This window comes from Bos indicus x Bos taurus, chromosome 18 (assembly GCF_003369695.1).
Source record: "Bos indicus x Bos taurus breed Angus x Brahman F1 hybrid chromosome 18, Bos_hybrid_MaternalHap_v2.0, whole genome shotgun sequence".
Classification (NCBI taxonomy): Eukaryota; Metazoa; Chordata; class Mammalia; order Artiodactyla; family Bovidae; genus Bos; species Bos indicus x Bos taurus.
The window spans coordinates 62,183,135-62,205,568 of NC_040093.1; the positions used below are offsets into that span (position 1 = coordinate 62,183,135).

The 22,434-nt window shown below is 37.5% G+C and overlaps 1 protein-coding gene across 1 annotated transcript in view; it reads right to left on the reverse strand.

Moving 5' to 3' along the window:
* CNTNAP4 (contactin associated protein like 4) overlaps positions 1 to 22,434 on the reverse strand; it is a 285,557-nt gene that overhangs the window by 131,140 nt on the left and 131,983 nt on the right. Inside the window, exon 4 of the mRNA XM_027513975.1 lies at positions 1,131 to 1,278. Coding sequence (XP_027369776.1) covers positions 1,131 to 1,278 — 148 coding nt within the window. The remainder of the gene's footprint in view (positions 1 to 1,130; positions 1,279 to 22,434) is intronic.

Here is a 22,434-nt window from a genome sequence, read left to right on the forward strand (position 1 = left end):
TTTGAATTATAAACTAACTGCTTAATGTGGTGTCAAACATATAACAAGCACTGAAGAAAAGTGTTACTTTTGGAATTATAAAAATTAATCCTATTAACATGAGTGCTCTATTGCTATTAATACAATCATGACATTTCTGTCAACGTCGTTTCTCTGTCGGACGCAGTGCAGACAATTTCAACAAGCTGCCTGTCCTCTGTATGACATGCCCACCTTTTACATAAATAAAGTGAGCCTGAAAAAGCGATGAGACACGTGAGAAGAAAGCTTTAGTGGCTAAAGAAATAAAGGTTTACTAGAGGAATCAGGATGTAGTGGAACTGAACAGTTCTTCTGTGGACTAAGTTGTGAGACACTGGGCAAATTACTGACTGTCTCCAAACCTCAGACTGCTGGTCTGATAATTGTAGATCATATTAACTAACTCATTGTTCTCTAATAGAAGGGCATCTGACAGGATAGTGTGGCTTGAGGTAGACTATCAATAACTCTTAGGTCCCTGTCCCACAGAAAGACATAACAAAATGCTTCATTAGGAGGAGACTAAGTGAAATCTGTGGTTTCTACCTTTTCTTATATGAAAGTATTTCAAACACACTTTACACTTTGGCAGGGGTCTTTACTTTCTCTATGAATTTATGTTCAAGGCATAGCATATTTATAAGTGAGTTTCATGGCATATTATTTTTAGGCTGCAGAGGAAAAGCATTCTTTGTTCTCACAACAGATGATTGGTTTTACTAAATGGGTCACTGTCTTTTATTAAATTTTGGCTACCCAAATGAAACATCATAAAATATAGCCTACAGAGATAAGTTCTAATATTTACAAGTTAAGATATAGTCAGTAATATCAGATTTGGGTAAATGGACTCACATGTGTCTACAAACATCTATCTATTTATCTCTGTATCAATTTGTCAATAAAATGCTTCCATTTCTGATTTAAAATATAAAAGCAGAAAACATAAGCCAATATTGGCATGTATGGGCACATATAAAGCTTTCCACAAAAATTGCCCCTGTTTTTCCGTCTCTTTACATACTCTAAAGTCAATTTCAGCATATAGTTGGCTTTTAAAACATCTCCTTTGATATCTATTCCACTGCGTTGGATAAACAAATACTTACTATATGCACATCCAAACACCTCAATTCGCATTCCAATTCTGCCCTTGGGGTTCCACTCTAGAGGGATGAAGCGCAGAAATCTGGCTTTGATAGAAGGCTGGAGTCTATAGTACACAACACTGTCTGCGTTTGCATTTCCTACAAACCCCTAGAAGAAAAGAGCAAGAAGGAAATCAGTGCATCTGGAGAGTATCTATTTCACTTTGTCCCCTAAAACGCCAATAAGCAGTGTCTGATTTGCTTTTTAACTTATAAAATGGCAACCATTTAAAGAAGATCATATCATTAACAGTTATATCATAAAGTTTCATCTGCAGAAGTTACTATGGTCTAAACTGCTTTCTATATAGCAGTTTAAATCCCACCATCTGCATGAAGTCAGCTTTCACTGTGAAACCCCCAGTAAAGTTTGTTTCTATGAAGTGCAGATGAAAATAAAAGTTACTGACATGAACAGTGAGAACATCCTCTTGTATTCAAAAACTAGAATCAGATTCCGCATGGAAGTTGCTCATGTAGTTGATGAATGAGTAAGATTCAGACTTGTTTCTGCTGTTTCACTTTCTCATCTTACTCAGCAACATAAAGGAAAGTATCACCAGACATTCAAGTCAGAGCTACACTCTGAGAATAGGCTCTTAAACTTCACTCACCACACAGCCGGATACACACATTAAAAACTGTTGTTACATGTCATTTTTATTCAATAAAAAAATAATAAAGTAAAAGCATCTCTATTTAAAAATTGTTAAGGGAAACTGGAATCAATAATAATTTGGAAAGATGTGAAATTAGACTGACAGACTCTAGAATCTGAAGCTATAAAGACCATAGGAATGCTGCTGAGCTAGTACCATCAAATTGCAAATGAGGAAATTAAATGTCAAAATGGCAAGAAAAAAAAAACCCTCTGGTGTTTGCAAAACTATTATATGGTAAGACCAAGAGCAGTGTTCCTTTCACAATATCAGGATGCATCTACCTAACACCTGCAAAACCCACACTTAAACAGCTTTTATTTTCTCCTACATGACATATGGTAAAGCTGCATATGTGAAAAAGTTAGGATGAGACAGAAACTGTTCTCAATAATTGATATTTAACTTTTAAATTTTTTATTTCTTCTTTTCTGTGTCCTCTTCCACCTCTTCTTCCCCTTCCACCTTCCTGTTCTCCTTCTCTTCCCCTCCTCCTCCTCCTTTTTTTGTTTAACTGTAACAATCAAGACATGCAACAAAATAAGGGATCTTATTATGATCTACTCAGCCACGTGGTAGGTCCCCTTACCATGACTCGATCCACAAATGAGGTCACGCTCATGTAGACCATACCAGACTAAGCAAATATTTCAGTAACACCAATACCCAGGGAATCTATCCATTTGCCTCCTTTTCTTTCTACTTCACAAATAAGCATTTACCAAAATATTTTCTAACACAGTAAAAATAATAATAATAATAAAGTTGGGTTTTTCATAAAGAAAGAAAGTGAAGTGAAGTAGCTCAGTTGTGTCCAACTGTTTGCGACCCCGTGGACTGTAGCCTACCAGGCTCTTCCCTCCATGGGATTCTCCAGGCAAGAGTACTAGAGTGGGTTGCCATTTCCTTCTCCAGGGGATCTTCCCAACCCAGGGATCGAACCCAGGTCTCCCACATTGCAGGCAGACACTTTAAGGGTTTTTCATAGTCAAATTAATTTGATTTGATTCCCCTTATCCCTCAATGCCCCAATACCTCATACACCCAATTTTCAGGCTCACACAAAATAAGCAGTTCTGTGACAGTGTCTTCAAATTATATCCCAAATCGGGGCATCTCCCTTCATCTCAGCTATGACCACCCAGTTCAACAAAGCAGTATTTCACCAGAACTACTTCAATGGCCTCCTCCTTATCTTTTCAGCCTTCTCTTTCCCATGCCCATGCCCAACCATATCCCTAATCTCGTTCCCTCTGAGCAGTCAGTATGATTTTTAAAGGTAAAATAAATTATGTTACCCCCACTGCTTCCTTTACCACTTAGAACAAAATCCGAATTCCTTATCAGACATTAGCACCATCTTTGGCAACCTCGTCCACAACGCTTGAAGCACAGGGAGCCTCTGTGTGAAAACCAAGTTCAGCTCCCCTGAGCGCCTTTACCACCGGCTGTTCACTCCCCTCTGAAAGTTCTTCCCTTATGATCTTGGCACAACCAGCTCTTCTTGGCATCTCAGGCTTTGTTCTAAAGAGAGCCACCTAAGACGGGCCCTTTCTGATCCCCCAGGTTCTGAAGGAGTGTACCTGGCACCCTGGCATCTTATTACCTTTCTGTTTTATTTTCTTCATATTACTCATTATTTGGGGATCTTTTTTGATTATTTGTTTATCTTCCACCCCCACCCCTCCATCACCCAGAAGATAAGCTCTATTAAGCATGGACTTTTACTGACCTTCCTTCTGCAGTACCTAGAACACGGCTGGGCTCAAAGTGGTTCTCAACAAAATATCTGTTGGATGTGCATGTTTGGGTAACACTGGGCTTAAAAACAAACCAAAGTTCAACAAGTTTCTCGACTATAGTATCTCTCTGAACATGTCAAATGAGAAGGTACAAATGAGCACTGTATCTCCTGAGGGAGCGACAGTTACGCAGCATGCTTGAAATCTGTTAGTCCCATATTCTTGGCTAGTATTTCCCAGAACATAAACAGGAGAACATCATTTAATCCCATCGATATTTGGACTCTAATAACCAGACACTTCTAGAATGTCCCATCTATTCCACGAGTCGAGGACCTAGTATAAAAGGTCAACTGTGTCACACTACCTAATATCCATCCTCACTTCATATTTAGCACACCAGGATCTCCTTTGCTGTCAAAACCACTCACATTTGCCTGAAAATGTCCATTTATTCTGACCTTTTCCTTAGAAGGGCTGATGAAGGGCAGTTTTATTTTAGACAGTATTTCCCAAACCTGAATGACATATTAAACGTCCCAGTGCTCAGACTGGGCATTGTTGTACGCATGTGCGTGCGTGTCTGATTCTTTACAGGCTCTCCAAGTCAGGGTAATGTGTCTCCAAGGTTGAGGACCACGTTTATAGATATTCAATCCTAATCAGACTTTCTTATACTTCTGATTCTGTTTTCCTGGGTACGGCTGGCAGGTTAATACAATACCTAATTATGATTTCTTGCAGGGAACAGCTGGATGATGAATTAGATAGCCCTCCAAAATATCTCGCATTTTTCCAAAATTAATCTAAGTTCACAGATTGAGATAGATGGCACTGTGATGATCTCAGCATTTAATGGGATTGGGAGAAAAGATGCAGGTGACAGTGGCTATGGGTAGGTAAATGGAAAGAGGACATCTGTAAATGGAAGATTTTCACAGTTTATGTGATCAGTTTATGAGCTATTTGAATTTTGAGAACATAAAGAAGAAATGCAAATTACTTAGTTTGTCTAAGTTATAAAAACATCTGGGCACATTCAAAATTTTAAGCGATTATTTCTTACAAGGGATAAGGGAAATTTTGAGGTGGGGATTATGAGATTTTAACTTAGTACAGTTTATTCATTTATAAATTTTTTAACTAGCATGTACTAATTTTACAGTAATTAGCAAAATAAAGTAACACATACATGTAAGTGTGTACAATGACAGAACAGGCAAAAATATCACTTAGTAGCGCTTTGGGTACCTTTAATAATATTCTAATATCAATAACATTGGGAAAACATGCACCATTACTACTAATTAAATATATTTAACTGAACAATAATATTTGCATTTTTTGCTCCCCGTGTTGATAACTTAAAACATAAGATAACAAAGATTCTGTTGTGGAATTCAATAATCTAACAGGAATTTTTGTATAATGTCTATGACTGAGACAGGGAATTAAAGCCATGTTGCTTTATAAATGGAAAGTCCAATGCATACTAATATTCCTAATGTAATTCCATTGCCTAAGAGACTTTCCTCAATTTGCTATAAGATTTTTTCATATCATTATAATTCACAAAGGAATGCATGAATTTAAACGTCTCATTCTCTTTTGAAAAAATAATTTTATTATGAGAACGTGTATGTCCTCCCTCATACTACAGATTCTGAACTTGAGCATGGGTCCACATGACCTGAGGCACTGTCATGCATCACATCTGCGGGAGGGGCTTTAGAGTCTGCATTTCAATGCAGGTCAGACTGACTTGTGCTTTTGGTCTTTGGCCTGCTCCTTGAACATTCTTCAGGCTTGTGGATAAATCGTGCTCTTTTCCCCTTGCTATTTCATCTCAAAATTTTTCAGAGAGAGAAAAGGTTTTAGCAGAAGAGTTCACTAGGGTTAACTTCCAAAAGCAGGAATAAGTAAGTAACAAATGTCTGTTGTGCTATCAGTCGGACTGTCTTCAACATGAAAGGTTGTGTCTCAACATCAGACACAGCAGAAATATATATTATGTAGTTTTAATACTTGCCTCAAGGCTGTGAAGTATTTTTCTGCTCACCGTAAAACTGAGGATAACAAAAATTATAGAGGTTATGTGCCTAGAACCACACAGCTAGAAAGTGACAGGGTAAGGATTTAATTCCATACTTCTCTGAATCAAAAGCCCATAATTTAGCTAAGCATCAAAAGGCCTCACTCTTACAGGACATGAAAACACCAACCAACCCTAGAGGAAACCTGATATTTTATCTGAGGGTTTTTTTCCATTTTTCTCATAATTTATATTTAACATCTTAGACACATTTGAAATTAATGCAACTTAGATTATTACTGGCTGGAACATATCTCTTCCAGTTGATTTTACAGACAATAGGATTGTTCCATTAACTACGTTTTCTCGAAATTAAAAGACAAATGTTCAATTATCAATAGGATACTTTCATATAAATGGTAACCTCCTAGTAGATGCATAATATAAAAGAATATGCCATCAGATCATCAAACATATGAAATATCTAAAAGTAAAATTAAGGTGATGTGTCTTATGTGATAAAAATCAAAAGCCTTAATTATATTTTTCTTCAAGACTTGATGATTTTCAAACTCAATGAGGTGTTCATAGATGGGTTTAGAAATGTATTCTAACCAAGATAATTTATTGAGTTAATGAATTAAAGTTTCTCACAGGATTTTAAGTATTTTCATAGTGATTCTAAAGTTTATGAAGAAGTGTAATAGCATTAATTTCTTTTGCAAATAGTAATTGAGCAATTCATCTATGAAAGCCAAGATGCATAAAGGAAGATAGCCATATGGCAGTTCATAAGGGGCTCCAAAACATGGCTGTAATAAATCAGAAACACGGGAGCAGTTACCTGCTGTTTTCCAGCAGATTTGTAACTACACATAGAATCGTCCAGCTCCCACCAAAATAAATAGTACCGTGAGTAGAAATTCAATACAACAAACAGGCAAACAGTAAAATCCTCTGACCTCCCTTATTCGTGTGACTTACATATGACCTTTTTTCCAGGTACAATTCATTTTGACACAGTCAGCTAATAGATAGACACTAAATATATCACAGCAACATGCTGTCTAATGGAAATCAGCTCTTTATTTTACGATGTTGGTTATAAATCTTTACTAAGTATGCCTCCCATGAGATCAGGTCTAGAAAAATGTAAAAGAAAAAGCAAAGAAAAATAAGAACTATCAAAAAATGGGCAATATGCTAACATAAACCCAGATAAGATTAACATTTAAACATATTAATATGCTGCATAAGACACTGCAACTGTATCTAACAGAAGTTGATTCTATCTTGAGTGTGAATGGAATTTGTTTAACATAATAGAAGATCAGCAAGGGAGTATAGCAGTCAAATCAGAAAGTTAAGTTTTGTTCTGAATATACAATAACACTCAATTTTCAAAATAAAAGGGTATCAAATTTTATTAATATTAAATCAGTTTCTATTATCTCTCTCAGAAAATATTCAATAGCTTTAAAATATTTATTTTGAGGGATACCAAATTATTAACAATAGTCCACTGAGGAACCGCAAACCAGCCATTATATTAGAATCTGTGGATGCACAAAGCTGTAACATACACTGGTTAGGCCCTTTCAGCACAGAAGGGTTCAAATTCTCAAGACAGAAATATCAAAGGGAAAGAGAGAAAAAGTACATGAAAGATGCATCCTTCACTGAAGTCCATAACTATTGTTCCTGTTCACTTTCTCAGTTGTGTCCGACTCTTTGCAACCCCACGCACTGCAGCACGCCAAGCCTCCCTGTCCATCACCAACTCCCAGAGCTTGCGCAAACCCATGTCCATCAAATTGGTGATGCCATCAAACCATCTCATCCTCTGTTGTCCCCTTCTTCTCCTGCCCTCAATCTTTCCCAACATCAGGGTCTTTTCCACTGAGTCAGCTCTTCACATCAGGTGGCTAAAGTATCAGAGCTTCAGCTTCAGCATCAGTCCTTCCAATGAATATTCAGGGTTGATTTTCTTTAGGATGGACTGGTTTGATCTCCTTGCTGTCCAAGGGACCCGCAAGAGTCTTCTCCAACAACACAGTTCTAAAGCATTCTTTATAGTCCAACTCTTACATCCATACATGACTACTGGAAAAATCATAACTTTGACTACACAGACCTTTGTCAGCAAAGTAATGTCTCTGTTTTTTAATATGCTGTCTAGGTCTGTTAGAGCTTTTCTTCCAAGGAGCAAGTGTCTTTTAATTTCATGGCTTCAGTCACCATCTGCTGTGAGCCCAAGTAAATAGTCTGTCACTGTTTCCATTGTTTGCCCATCTATTTGCCATGGAGTGTTGGGACTAGATACCATGGTCTCAACTACTGTTGAGATATAGTAACAAATTGTTATGTGGCTGATATATGGACATAAATTTATATTAGGGTAATACATGGATAATTTTGTGGAAGATTAAAATTTGATTGAGATGCAAAATAACTTTTAACTAAAACCTAATTATATTAAGGTAATGGTAGATTAGGAGATTCTGAACAACTCCCCTGCTAAAAGCTGTACAAAATGAGAAACAGGGACTGAAGATCTAAAAGACAATAAAATATTAAATGTCCAAGATCTGGGAGAAGAGCAGCCAAAGAGACCAGCCCTACTTTTGGGACCCTTGTTTTCCTCTTTAGCTGACCTAAGGATTTCTAAAGAGAAGAAACTGAGCAGACCTTTGGACAACTTCACAGAGTTAAAGATAAAAATTTAGTTCTAGAGCCCTCAAGGGCATGAATATCCCATAAGCTTCCATGCAGTTCATGTCAAAACTTTGAGAGTCTACAGCTAAGAATAAATGGTAAGATGCAGAGAGACAACTCCCCACAGGGATGAAAATTCAGCTTCCCATTTTCTCCACCTGTGAGATTACATGACGGTCAGAGAGGCCTCATGCTCCTTGCTGCCTGCAGAAGCAACTGTAATTATACTCTGTAGGAAGATATCCTTCTAAATCTCAAATTATCTGTTCAATTCTTCATATATAATGTCATACACACAATAGAAAGCAATAAAACATCAGCAAAAATTGTTCTTAAAGGAAATTTATAGTCTTGAACATGCACACAGTTTAGTGAATAGGAAAGGCATCAGCTATGTTATTTAAAGAACTGGGAAACCATTACTCTACAGAACAAGAAAGTGGGGCAAGCCGAAAATCAATGTTTTCTGAGAGCCATCAGAAACTTGAGATTACATGCACTGAGTTGTGTCCCTCCTAAAGCATGTAGGGTGAAGCCCTAACCACTTCCATGGTGACAGTATTGGGAGGTGGGAATTTGGGGAGGTAATCAGGTTTAGAGGAAGTCATGAGGGTTGGGGACCCCATGATGGGGTTAGCATCCTTACAAGATGAGGAAGACAGACCAGAGCTTCCTTTCACTTTGCCAGGTGAGGACACAGTAAGAAGGCTGATGTCTGCAAACCATGAAGGCTCCTCACGAGGAACTAAGTCAGCCAGCACCTTAATCCTAGACTTCCTAACCTCCAGAACTGTGAGAAATAAATGCCTGTTTTTTGAGCCATCCAGCCTATAGCATTTTGTTATAGCAGCTTGAGCTGACTAATACACACGGCAAACCACACCTCTGAGATCCGGAGAGAGAAAGCTACCCAAAGACAGCAGAAATCTGTCCATCTGCTGGTGCCATAAACTGATAGGGGCTCCCATGGTAATCTTGATGAATTGATAGAGGCCAAGCGTGGACTAGCATGAGAATGAGAAACTCTTGAGGCCTTGTCACAGAGCATAGATAGTTTCCTGGAGGGAAAGCCCACAGTAATGCTCTGTGACAATCAGAAAAAAAAAAAAAAATTTTCTTCTTGGCTCTAGCAAGGAGGGGTAAGGGTAATCACTGCTACACTCAGAGTGATCTACCATCCAGGGGAAAATCTGCCAGAGCCTATTCCCTGATGGCTCAGTGAATAAAGGATCCACCTGCAGTGCAGCAGACATGGGTTCGATCCCTGGGTCAGGAAGATGCCCTAAAGAAGGAAACGGCAACCCACTCTGGTATTCTTACCTGGAAAATCCCTTGGACAGAGGAGCCCGGCAGGCTGTACAGTCTATGGGGTGGCAAGGAGTCAGACGCAACTAAGCACACAGCCTCCCCAGGACCTCTAGAAACACTAGTGAAGGCCACAGTTTTAAGACAAAGGCACTGACATTTAATCACAATATTGGAGAACATTCTTATTCTCTCTCATCATACCACCAATGCCAACAGGACTCCAGTATAATAATACTGGATAACAACTGAGAAAAATGTGAAACCCAGACCACCTCTGAAGAGGATGCTGAAGTCAAAGGAGAGGCAAAAACAAGGGTACTAGATGGATTTGAAGTCTATGACACCGATAGCGTGTATGCTGCTGCTGCTGCTAAGTCGCTTCAGTCGTGTCCGACTCTGTGCGACCCCATAGACGGCAGCCCACCAGGCTCCCCCGTCCCTGGGATTCTCCAGGCAAGAACACTGGAGTGGGTTGCCATTTCCTTCTCCAATGCATGAAAGTGAAAAGTCAAAGTGAAGTCGCTCAGTCGTGTCCGACTCTTAGCGACCCCATGGACTGCAGCCCACCAGGCTCCTCCGTCCGTGGGATTTGCCAGGCAAGAGTACTGGAGTAGGGTGCCATTGCCTTCTCCATATAGCATGTATAGAAAACATTAAATACAGCCCAATTTCTAGCCAGATTAATATAAACTCTCAAACAAAGACCTATTTATCTCAGTTCCCATGACTAGACACAAAATGTCCAAATTTCAACAAAAAGTTGCAAGACAGGCAACCAGCAAGACAATCATCAAAACTTAATGACAATCACCATCAGGTTCACATATCTTACAGATGTTTGAATTATCAGACTAGAAATTTTTTAAAAATTATAATGAATATGGGAAGGACTCTAATGGAAAAAGTGGACAACATGCAAGAACACCTGGGTAATATCAGCAGAGACATGAAAATCTAAGAAAGAACCAAAGATTCCAAAATATTTAGAAATCAAAAACACTGTAACAGAAATGAAGAGTATCTTTAATGGGTACATTGATACATTCAACATAGCCAAAAAAGAATCAGTGAGCTTGAAGATAAGAAAATACAAACTTGCCAAATTGAATTGCAAAGAGGAAAAAAAAAGTGGAAGGGAATATCCAATAACCATAGGATAACTGTAAAAGTTGTAATGTATCCAAAAATGGAATAAAGAAGGTGAGTAGAGAGAATGGAGCTGAAAAAATATTTGAAATGATAATGGCCAATGAATTTCTAAAATTAATGACAGACACAAGGTCCAAGAAGTTCAAAGAATAATAAGCAGGTTAGAAATCCAAATAAAAACTATATTTAGTCATACACATTCCAACTGCAGAAAAGCAAAACTAAAGAGAACATTTTGAAAGAAGCCAGAGGAATACCTTACCTTTGGAAGAACAAGAATAAGGACTACATTGGACATCAGAAATTATATCAGAAATCATACAAGCAAGTAGAGAGTGGAGTGAAACATTTAAGGTGTTGAAAGAAGTGAAAATAATCTTAGAATCCTATAGCCAGAGAAACTATCCTTCAACACCAAATGAGAAATAAAGATTTTCTCAGACAAAAGCTGATGATATTTACCACTAGTAGATCTGCTCTGAAAGAAATATTTAAAAGAAGTTCTTCAGACAAAGGAAATGATATATGTCAGAAACCTCGATCTATGCAAAGAGAGGAAGAGTATTTGAGAAAGAATAAAAAAAGGTAAGATAAATTTATTTTTCTTATTCTTGTTTAAAGAAACAACGTGTGCTAAGTTGCTTCAGTTGTGTCCGACTCTTTGCGACCCCATGGACTGTAGCCTGCCTGGCTCCTCTGTCCATGGAATTCTCTAGGCGAGAATACTGGAGTGGGTTGCCATGCCCTTCTCCAGAGGATCTTCCTAACCCAGGGATCAGACCCACGTCTTTTATGTCTCCTGCATTGGCAGGTGGGTTCTTTACCACTAGCACAACCTAGGAAGCCCCAAAGAAACAATAGGAAGAGATAAAACAGAATCCTACAAAATGCTCAATTAAATTCAAATAAGGCATTTAAAAGAAGGACAACAAGAAAAAGAAAAGAGGGGAACAAAAAACATAAGACAGGGCTTCCCTGGTGGCTGTGGAAAAGAATCTACCTGCCAATGCAGGAGACACGGGTTCGATCCCTGATGGGGGAAGATTGCACACGTCGCAGAGCAATAGGCCTGTGTGCCCAGCGACTGGACCTGCAGCTATTGAGTGTATTACTGTGTCCCGACTACTGAGGCCCATGCGCCTGGAGCCCATGCTCCATAGCAAGGGGGCCACTGCCGTGAGGGGCCTGTGCCCTGCAGCCAGGGAGCGGTCCTGGCTCACAGCAAAGACCCCACACAGCCAAAAATAAAACAGAAACACAGTACAAATACAACAAAGAGAAAACAGCTGCAAATGTGATAGACAATATTAATCCAAATATATCAATAAGTACTTTAAAAGTGGATCTAAATACGCTGCTTAAATCACAGAGATCTTTAGAGCCGTATAAAGGATGACCAGATCCAACTATTTGCTATCTATAAGAAATTTATTTTAAATGAAAGATTAAAACTGATTAAAAGTAAAGACATGGAGAAAGATAAGCCATGTTAATCTCAAAAATTCATAAATAGCAAGATTAAAACCACCAGATCAATAAAACAGTAATCAGGAAGAGTTTATTGTACATGTTAAGAACAGTTTAGAACTGGACGCTTGCAACCTCAAAACTAATATGAAGCTCAGAGGCAAAATGTTACAGAATGGCTTACGAAGTGAAAAAATGAGGAAGCGGTTTAACCTTTATGGTGATTGGTTATTACAATGAGGGTTTCTAGAGGGCAGGGGATTGCTCAAAAGTGATTATTTAATACCATGTTAAGGAAGATGACTTAGCATTTACAAGAAGTAAACTAAGTTAAGTTTTGCTTATGCACATGAAGTAGGCTAGATTTAGTTTTGCTTATATGGCTTAAATGGTTTTGTCTCCTCAGGGAATTTTCAAGTTTGATGTTCATTTTATATTTTACTTTTTACAGTGATGCTAAATCTAAATAAACCTAGGATAGCTATATTAATTTCAGACAAAGCAGACTTCAGAAAAAGGAAGATTATCATAGATAAGTCGGCACACCTCACAATGACAAAAATATCAATTTTCCAAGGTGGCTTAACATTCCTCTCTGCATATGGACCTAACAGCAGAGCCCCAGCACACAAGGCACACACTGACGGGACAATCAGGAGAGACAGGCAAATCCATTATAACAGCTGGACTAATTGATACGTCAAGGAGGGAGAAAAGCAGCAAGAATGTAAAAGACCCGCATCACTGTTAATCAACTGGATCTAACTGACATTTTAGGCTCTTCCAGCCAACAGCAGCAGAAACAGTCCTCTCCAGTTCATGAAGCATGCATGGGCCCTCACAAATTTAAAAGAATACAAATCATACAAAGTATGCTCTCAAATCACAATAGAATTCAACTATTAATCAGTAACAGAAAGATAGCTAGAAAGTCACAAAATGTTTGAAAATAACCCGAGTTGAAGCAGAAATCCCAAGTCAAATTTTTAAAAACTGATGTAAGTGAAAATACAATTTATGAAAATTTGTGGGGAACAGCAGCATTTTTAGCATTAAATGTATGTATTAGAAACAATAAAGATCTAAATAAATAAGTTTCTATCTTAGGGAACTAAAGGATATAGAGCAACTTAAGTCTAAAGAAGAAAAGAAGTAATAAAAATATACACCACAAGTTATTGCAATAGAAAACAGAATGTGTTAGAGAAAATCAACAAAACCAAAAGCTGGTTCTTTGAAAAGTTTGCTAAAATTGATAAATCTCTAGTCATGCTGTCCAAGAAAAAAAGATCAAGAAGACCCAAATTATCAATATCACGAGTGGAATAGAAGTCACTGCTGTCGAGCACGTGGACATCAAAAGAAGGAAGGAGAAGATTAATGAGCTGAGGATGAATGCAGACACCAGGAAGAATACAGTAAGTTAAAACCAAGGATGAAACAGGAAGTAGATACTAAAAATAAGGCTTCAAAAGACATCTATTTAATTTTTGAAGTATAAGATCATGGCATCTGGTCCCATCACTTCATGGGAAATAGATGGGGAACCAGTAGAAACAGTGTCAGACTTTATTTTGGGGGGCTCCAAAATCACTGCAGATGGTGACTGCAGCCATGAAATTAAAAGACACTGCTTGGAAGGAAAGTTATGACCAACCTAGATAGCATATTCAAAAGCAGAGACATTACTTTGCCAACAAAGGTTCGTCCAGTCAAGGCTATGGTTTTTCCAGTGGTCATGTATGGATGTGAGAGTTGGACTGTGAAGAAGGCTGAGCGCCTAAGAATTGATGCTTTTGAACTGTGGTGTTGGAGAAGACTCTTGAGAGTCCCTTGGACTGCAAGGAGATCCAACCAGTCCATTCTGAAGGAGATCAGCCCTGGGATTTCTTTGGAAGGAATGATGCTGAAGCTGAAATTCTAGTACTTTGGCCACCTCATGAGAAGAGTTGACTCATTGGAAAAGACTCTGATGCTGGGAGGGATTGGGGGCAGGAGGAGAAGGGGACGACAGAGGATGAGATGGCTGGATGGCATCACTGACTCGATGGACGTGAGTTTGAGTGAACTCCGGGAGTTGGTGATGGACAGGGAGGCCTGGCGTGCTGCGATTCATGGGGTCGCACAGAGTCGGACGCGACTGAGCGACTGGACTGATAGTTGATTTACAACATTGTGCCCATCTTTGCTATGCAGCAAAGTGACTCAGTTATACGCATATGTATACTTTTATTATATTCTTTTCCAGTATGGTTTATCACGGGATATTGAGGACAGTTCCCTGTGCTATTCAGCAGAACCTGTTGCTATCCATTCTAAATGGAACAGTTTGCATTTACCAACTCAAACTCCCAGTTCACCCATCACCCTTCCCCCTCCCCCTTGCAAACCACAAGTCTGTTCTGTATCAGTCTGTCTGTGTTATAGATACGTTCATTTGTGCCACAGTTTAGATTCTACATATAAAGGATATTATATGGTATTTGTCTTAAGGTTTTGAAGGAGATTTAGATGAAAAAAAAAAAAAAAAAACCCACTAGCTAAACCGATCAAGGAAAAGAGACACAACCAATATCCGGAATGCAAAATAGCATTTTACCATCCTACACACATGAGAATGATAATAAGAGAATATCTGGAATAATTTTATGCCAATAATTTTAAAGATTAAATAGACATATTCCAAACTGTAATTTACCAAAGCAGGTGAGAAACAGGGAAATCTGAGTTGCCTATATATAGGCAAAACTAAATCTACAATTTAAAAATGTTCCCACACAGAAAACTTCAGTCCCTTTTGTTTTCCCTAATGAATTCTTCTCAATATTTGAGGATATAACAACACAAGCATCATATAAGCACTTCAAAAAAGTAGAAAAACAGAATTGTTTCCCAGTTTGTTTCGTGAGGCCAGCGTAACTGTGATATCAAAATCTGAGGGAAAAAACTTGTAAGGAGGAAAACAAAAGCCAATCTTATTAAAATACAGATCCCACAATCCTTAAAAGAAACTTGCAATATTATATTAGGATATAAAAATAAAGAAAAGATATAATAGGTCAAAATGCAATCAAGTTTATTCCAGGAATATAAGGAGTGCTTAACATTTAAAAACTCTTCAATGTAATTAATCAAGTTGAAGAAAATATAGTCTTCTAGATAAATGCAGAAATAGTCTTTGATTAAACTCAGCAATTAAACAAGATTAAAACCTTTAGCCAAGTACGGAATATCTACAAGTTTTACAGTCAGCATCACAAATAGGACAAGATTCTGAGAGCTGTTTAAGAGTTTGGGTCCCAGGCAAGCATGTTGTCTACAGACCCATCAATTCAACCTGTAGTGAATATTCTAATTAGTACAGTGAAAGTGAAAGTCGCTCAGTTGTCTCTGACTCTTTGTGATCCTATGGACTGTAGCCTGCCAGGCTCCTCTGTCCATAGAATTAGCCATATTGGAGTGGGTAGCCATTCCCTTCTCCAGGGGATCTTCCCCACTCAGGGGTCAAACGCAGGTCTCCCGCATTGCGGGTGGATTCTTCACCATCTGAGCCACCAAGGAAGCTTAAGAATACTAGAGTGGGTAGCCTACCCCTTCTCCAGAGGATCTTCTGACCCAGAAATCAAACCAGGGTCTCCTGCATTAGAGGCAGATTCTTTACCAGCTGAGCTACCAGGGAAGCCTAATTAGTACAATAAGGTAACAAAAATATTTAACAGGTAATAAGGATGGGAAAGGAAAAAATAAAACTGCTGTTATTCATAGGCTGCATGATTGTGTATGTGTATATATATATATATATATATTTTTTTTTTTTTACTGCATATAGAGAGTTTAGCAAATCCACTGGATAAAAGTCTGTATATAAATATGAACTGAAGTTACACATCTGTTAAAAGAGCTAAAATCCAGGACACTGACAACACTAAATATTGGAAAGGATGTGGAACAACAAGAACGCTCACACATTCTTAGTAGAAACACAAACAGACAGGAATCACCAAGATATTCATGAAGAAAAACAAAGTCAAAGGATTTTCTTTACTGAATGTGAAGTCTTAACAATGTGATCCAAAAAAAGAGAGAGAGAGACAATGTCATATTGGCAGAGAGGTACTCAGACAGAACAATGGAACAGAATACAGACTGAACATATATGCACAGTACATTTTGAAAATGTTTGCAATGCAGAGCATTAAAAAAAAGAAACAAACAACTTCTTTTAAGTGCATAGTACCAGGCCAATCGAATATCAACTCTGGGGGAAAAAAGAAGAAAAAATGTAATGGAAGACGGGTTGATTACTACTTGAAATCATAGGCAGAATTCCAGTAAGAATGTAGGCCTATATGGGAAAAACAAAACAGTAAAGCTACCAGAAGACGGCACAGCTGACTTCACAACTTCACATCTTCACAACTTCACATCTCCACAACTCTGAGGAACACAAATACTTCTCAAACGCGATGCCAAAGGCACAAACCATAGAGGAAAGACGACAAACGCACATCTATTGAGTTTAAGAATCTCTGTTCATTTAAAGATGTTAAAACAGTGAAAAGAGAAGCCACAGAACAAGAGAAGCGATTTTCCAGTGTATTAGTAACCAGAATATACAGAGGGCTACAAAGCGCTAAGGAAAAGAGGAATAAAGGAAATATCTAAACGGCTAACAAATCCATTCAACAGTGTCCAGCCTCATTAGTCATGGAAGTACTGCAAATTAAAACCAGTGTGAGAATTCTACACTTCAAGTAGGTTGGCCAGAATTGAGGGAAACATTAAAAAGTGAAAATAAAATAAAACTGACTATATCAAGTGTTGTCGAGAATGTCGAGCAAATGGCATTTTCACACACTACTGCTGAGTGTAATTAGCACAATCTCCATAAAAAAGCCTTTCACATGTTACACTAAGTTCTAACTAAAGTTCAACCTATCCTTATTTGAGGCACCAGCAATACCACTCTGAAGAAAGCACCCTACTGCAAAGCAGACATTGTGTACCAAAAGACACGCACATGCCTCAAGTATCCTCAGAAGAGTCCCAAAACACAACTCACATACTATTTGTAGAATGGATAAACAAATTTAGACACAGCCAGATAATGAAATGTTGTAACGCAATGAAAATTAATCAGTTACACCCATATGCCACAGCATGGTGTTTAACAAGCATAATGTTAACCCAAGAAGCCAAGAGAGAAAAATATACACATTTCACGATCCCTTTTGTACACAGTTCAAAACTGGCATTAGTAGTCATGACAGTGAATAGCTTGCGAGAAGAGGGAGGTGGTAGCGATCAGGAAAGGATGAACGAGGTGTCTGAGATCTGGTAACATTCTTACTGCTGATGTGTGTCCTCCGTCAGGTCACGTCTGACTCTGCAACCCCACGGACTATAGCCCACCAGGCTCCTCTGTCCATAGGATTTTCCAGGCAAGCATACTGGAGCGGGTTGCTATTATCTCCTCCGGGAGGGATCTTTCTGACCCAGGGATCAAATCTGCATCTCCTGCGTTGGCAGGTGGATTCTTTACCACTGAGCCACCTGGGAAGTCCTGTAATGTTTTTGGCCTAGGTAATATTTAGATAACTGCATTCACTTTTTGATCACTCATGAGCTGCATACATAATGCCTTTCGCCTTTTACTGGATGTGTGTTGTACTTCAACATAAAAATAAATGAAAATAATCTTGGAAACTATGGAAAAGAAATATGCCCTTAATGCTTTAAGAGATAGTTCAGTGAACACAATTGAGATTAAAATTTGCATATATTTATCTAAAAGCAAAAAAAAAAAAGATTTTAAAGAATACCTCATTAAAATTGTATTTTTCACTCTTGTGCTTTTCTATATAGATCATTAAGAACCCCATGAGAAGTACCTTTCAACTTCAAATTTTAGATATCATATGATTTATCATGCATTATACCATAATGAGTCCCATTAGCATCTTTCCTTTACTATTAATATTACAAAGAATAATGGCATTCCTATGACCATTATCATTAAAAAAACTATTATTCAGTGATAAAACTATTGAGTTATCTATTAGAGATATTATAAAATTTAAAGTAAAATATTCCTCACTTACCTCTATATTCTATTAATGTTTTCATACAGACTTTCTAATATGTTGATTAATCTTCAGAGTACTTTAAAACGGCATTTATTTATTAAATGAATCGCTAATAGTTCTCTCAGTTAGAAACATATTTGTGTTTTAGAAAGATACAAAATAATCAACCAGTCTTTTAGGCAGAATACAATAAAATATCTACCTATTATATTTAATTTGAGAAGCTGAAATGTTTAATCAGCTCTTACTGTTCAATCAGTTCTTATTGCTTCTTATAGTTTTAGAGTCAATGGATTTCATTTCGGCCTCTGAAGCCATTCCTTATTTAATACATATTAATTACATTATATTATTATTATATATTATAATAATGTGCATTAATTTACATTGTGATGTAAATTAAATACTATATACTTTAACTGGTGAACACTGTATCTTCACTTAGATCATAACCTAAACCTTCATAGAAGCTTGTCACTCAGAAGCTGTGTAGTTTTCTGAGGTCTTAGCCGGGTACAAAGATATTATAATGGATTCTAAAGTCTTCTTTTTAAAGTCGGTGCCAATTTGATATTTAACCAAGTATTTTTAGAACACAGAGATGAAACTACAATTCAGTATTATTTGGGGTAGTTTGACCTTCAGATTCTGTATAATTTGGTCACACAATTAAAGTTTCATTACACAGAAAGTCAAGGGAGAGACTACTTTACTTAGCAATAATGTAATCAGGGAGCAAAAACCTGCAGACTTTCCTATCCTATTCTTCACCAAAGAGACAAACTCACCAGTCCTCTGGGAACAGAGGGTGAATAAATGCATACAGTAGACACTGGGTTAGAGGGACTAGCGCAAAAGTGTTTTATTGCAATCAATAATAACACCTGCCTACTTGTATTGCCTTTTGAAACTCTGCCAGATGTGACAAAATAACAAAACCAACCAGTAAATGGCTCATATACCCATGGGTACCTTGATATAGATAAATTTAACAAAGAATGCAGAAAACTTGAACACCTTAATGCATGTGCTCCGTTTTTATTGCTAGGGTATCTGAGATTTGGAAATAAATCTTTACTTAACATAAAGATGACAAAAATTCATTTATTTCATGTTCAAATATCTCTTTAATCTTTGTAGGCAACTTTTTAAAGCCTCAATAATCATCATTCCAACACCAACTGAAACATTACCAGTGTATTCACCCCCTCTTCATAGAGCAAAACTAAAGATGTCCATCTAACACCTTTGATCAGGAGACTTCACTTAGTTTGCCCTGGTGAAACAAGACTATTGTGGCTCTTAATAGATAGGGACCTATCCCTTAATAGCTGGAGAAACTTCCATGAACTATATTCCTAAACTTCAGTTTCTTCATCTATAAATTGGGAAGGGAAATAATTACTCTCAAAGTTTGAAGTATGAATCATTAATAAGTAAAATATAGAAATTAGTATCTGCCTGGCTCATTACAAGTTCTGTGGAAGTGCAGCTGTGGTTGGTGAGTGGCGGAGCCATCCAGTCCTCGCAGATGGCACACTGGCCCTGACTGAATAGCATTATTTGGGCTTAATATCTGAGTCTCCCAGCCAAACAGCCCAAAGAGAAACAGCGACTCTTTTAAATGTCCTTTGATCAAAGTGACAGTTCCATTTAGGAAACAAAGTATTCAGATGAACACTTATTTGAATGTAGTTGACAATATTTTTAACTTCAAGGCAAAAATTATCAAGAAAATGCTTCTCAGAAAAGTATTTATTTACTCAAATAAAAATAGTTTTCATTTCTTGAATGCAGAGTTTTATTTCTTTTAAAACTCAACTACCTTTGAATGTAAATTTTGGGAATTATATTTCTGTCAGTGTAATTATAGCATCACACAGCAATAAGAGGTTCTTAAATGCCCATATTACTTTTGTTTCAAAGCAACTGAGATTAGTTGATGAACATTTGAAAAATATTTCAACAGTACGCAATAAATCTAAAACAGAAACTTTTATAGATACCTATATGCATGCTTGAAATCTATTTATAAAGTAGACTGCATATGATTTTAATGATATTCCTTTTTTTTTTTTTTTTTGGAAAGTCACTCAGTTATGTCCAACTCTTTGCAAGTCCATGGAACTCTCTAGGCCAGAATACTGGAGTGGGTAGCCTTTCTCTTCTGCAGGAGATCTTCAATCAAACCCAGGTCTCCCACACTGCAGGCTGATTCTTTACCAGTTGAGCCACAAAGGAAGCACAAGAATACTGGAGACGGTAACCTATCCCTTCTCCAGCAGATCTTCCCGACCCAGGAATCAAACCTGGGTCTCCTGCAGTGCAGGCAGATTCTTCACCAAATGTGTTCTCAGGGAAACCCAAGGATATTCTATAGACTTTAAAATTTTACTTATTTGAATTTTAAGATAATACATTGTTTCTAATGTATGAAACAACCATAGTATTCCTTAAGGAACCAGGTAAAACGCCTCCTTGCTCTCTGTAGATAAAGAAATTTAAATGAATGAATCAGAGGGCAACCTCTCCTAGAATTCTGATGACACAGTATCAGGGTTTATTACTTTATAGTTAAATAATATTTATCTCAACATGATATATAGTGTAGAGACTACTGTTCTATACGTTCAAATTTTCCCTGAATTCTCCCAGAACAGTCATGAATTCTTAGGCCACGATTAGGAATAAAGGGATGACAGACACAGTGACCTATCCGGGCCGTGTCCTCAGCTCAGGTATTAAAACCACGGTTCTATCAGGAGAGGAATAAACCTTTGCTCTGAACACGGCTCCTCCAGCAGTGCCTCAGGGACTCGGATCCCTGCCGAGTGCCGGTACTGCACAGAGTACACGTGCAGAGAACAGGCTCCAGCAACAACAGTCTTTATATGAACTTTATTTCTTACTAGAATCAGGTCTTAGAAAAGTTACAGTCTTTATTTGTATGCTGGGAATGATAAAATGCATTTTTCCAGTTAACTACCAACTAGATATTTGAAGACCAACTAGATATTCGATAATGTAAATGAATTACTGCTATTTTTTTAGGTTCTGTTTTAAGAAAGGCTTTTTGCCTGTTAGAGATTCACACTGAAATAGTTAAGGATGAAAGGCTAAGATGTTGGTGTTTGCTTTGAAATACCAAAACAGGAGCAATATATGGGGGAGATGGATGGGATAGGATTAGCCATAATTTGATGGTTTGGGAATGTGTACAAAGGTGTTCATTTTGCTTTTCTTTTTATTTGTGTATATGGAACATATGTGGGCAGTGATTGTCGTGCAGATTAAACAAATTAATGTGTGTAAGAAGCTGAGTATATTTATAAGCTTATATTTTCTTTTATAATATTCTTCTTACTGTAAGTATACATTTTGAAAGTTACCTATTGACAGGCAAGAAACATTTATTTTAATTTATCTAGTCAACTTAAAAGCTCTCATCGCACCACACACACCAAAAAACTGATTTATTTAGTAATCAAGATTGACTATATCTGATAAAATGATCCGTTTCTATATTATACTCTTTAGTTATGGAAAAAGGTGTAACCCAGGGACCATTTACATGCTATGCATAATGTTTCCAAAATAAGTTATTTAGGCACTGATGATACTGAAAGGTGCAATTCTCCATTTTATTTTGCTCAGCAAATGACCACAGAGAAGGAGTGATCACTACCATAGTGTGGTTTATGAAGGTCTCTAGAATGTGACATAATGTTACCTTTTATAACATTATGGGTACGTGCTCATAGAGAATGACACTGAAGAAAATGCAGGTCTTCTGAGAAGAAGCTCATTAGTACGTGCGTTCAGGCAATCTACTAATTCTGTATCACTTTCTATTCAGAATTCAAGAAATGAAATCATCTCCTTATTTGAAACACATGCTTTAACATACATTTATCATAAAGTCTTCACCACAGTATCATCACCATATGTTCTGAAGTATCAAAACACAAGTGTTTATATACAGTACTCCGCAGTCGGGGGCTTCCCAGGTGGCTCAGCAGTAAAGAATCCACCGGCCAACGCAGGAGACTCAGGTTCCATCTCTGGGTCGGGAAGATCCCCTGGAGAAGAAAATGGCAACCCACTCCA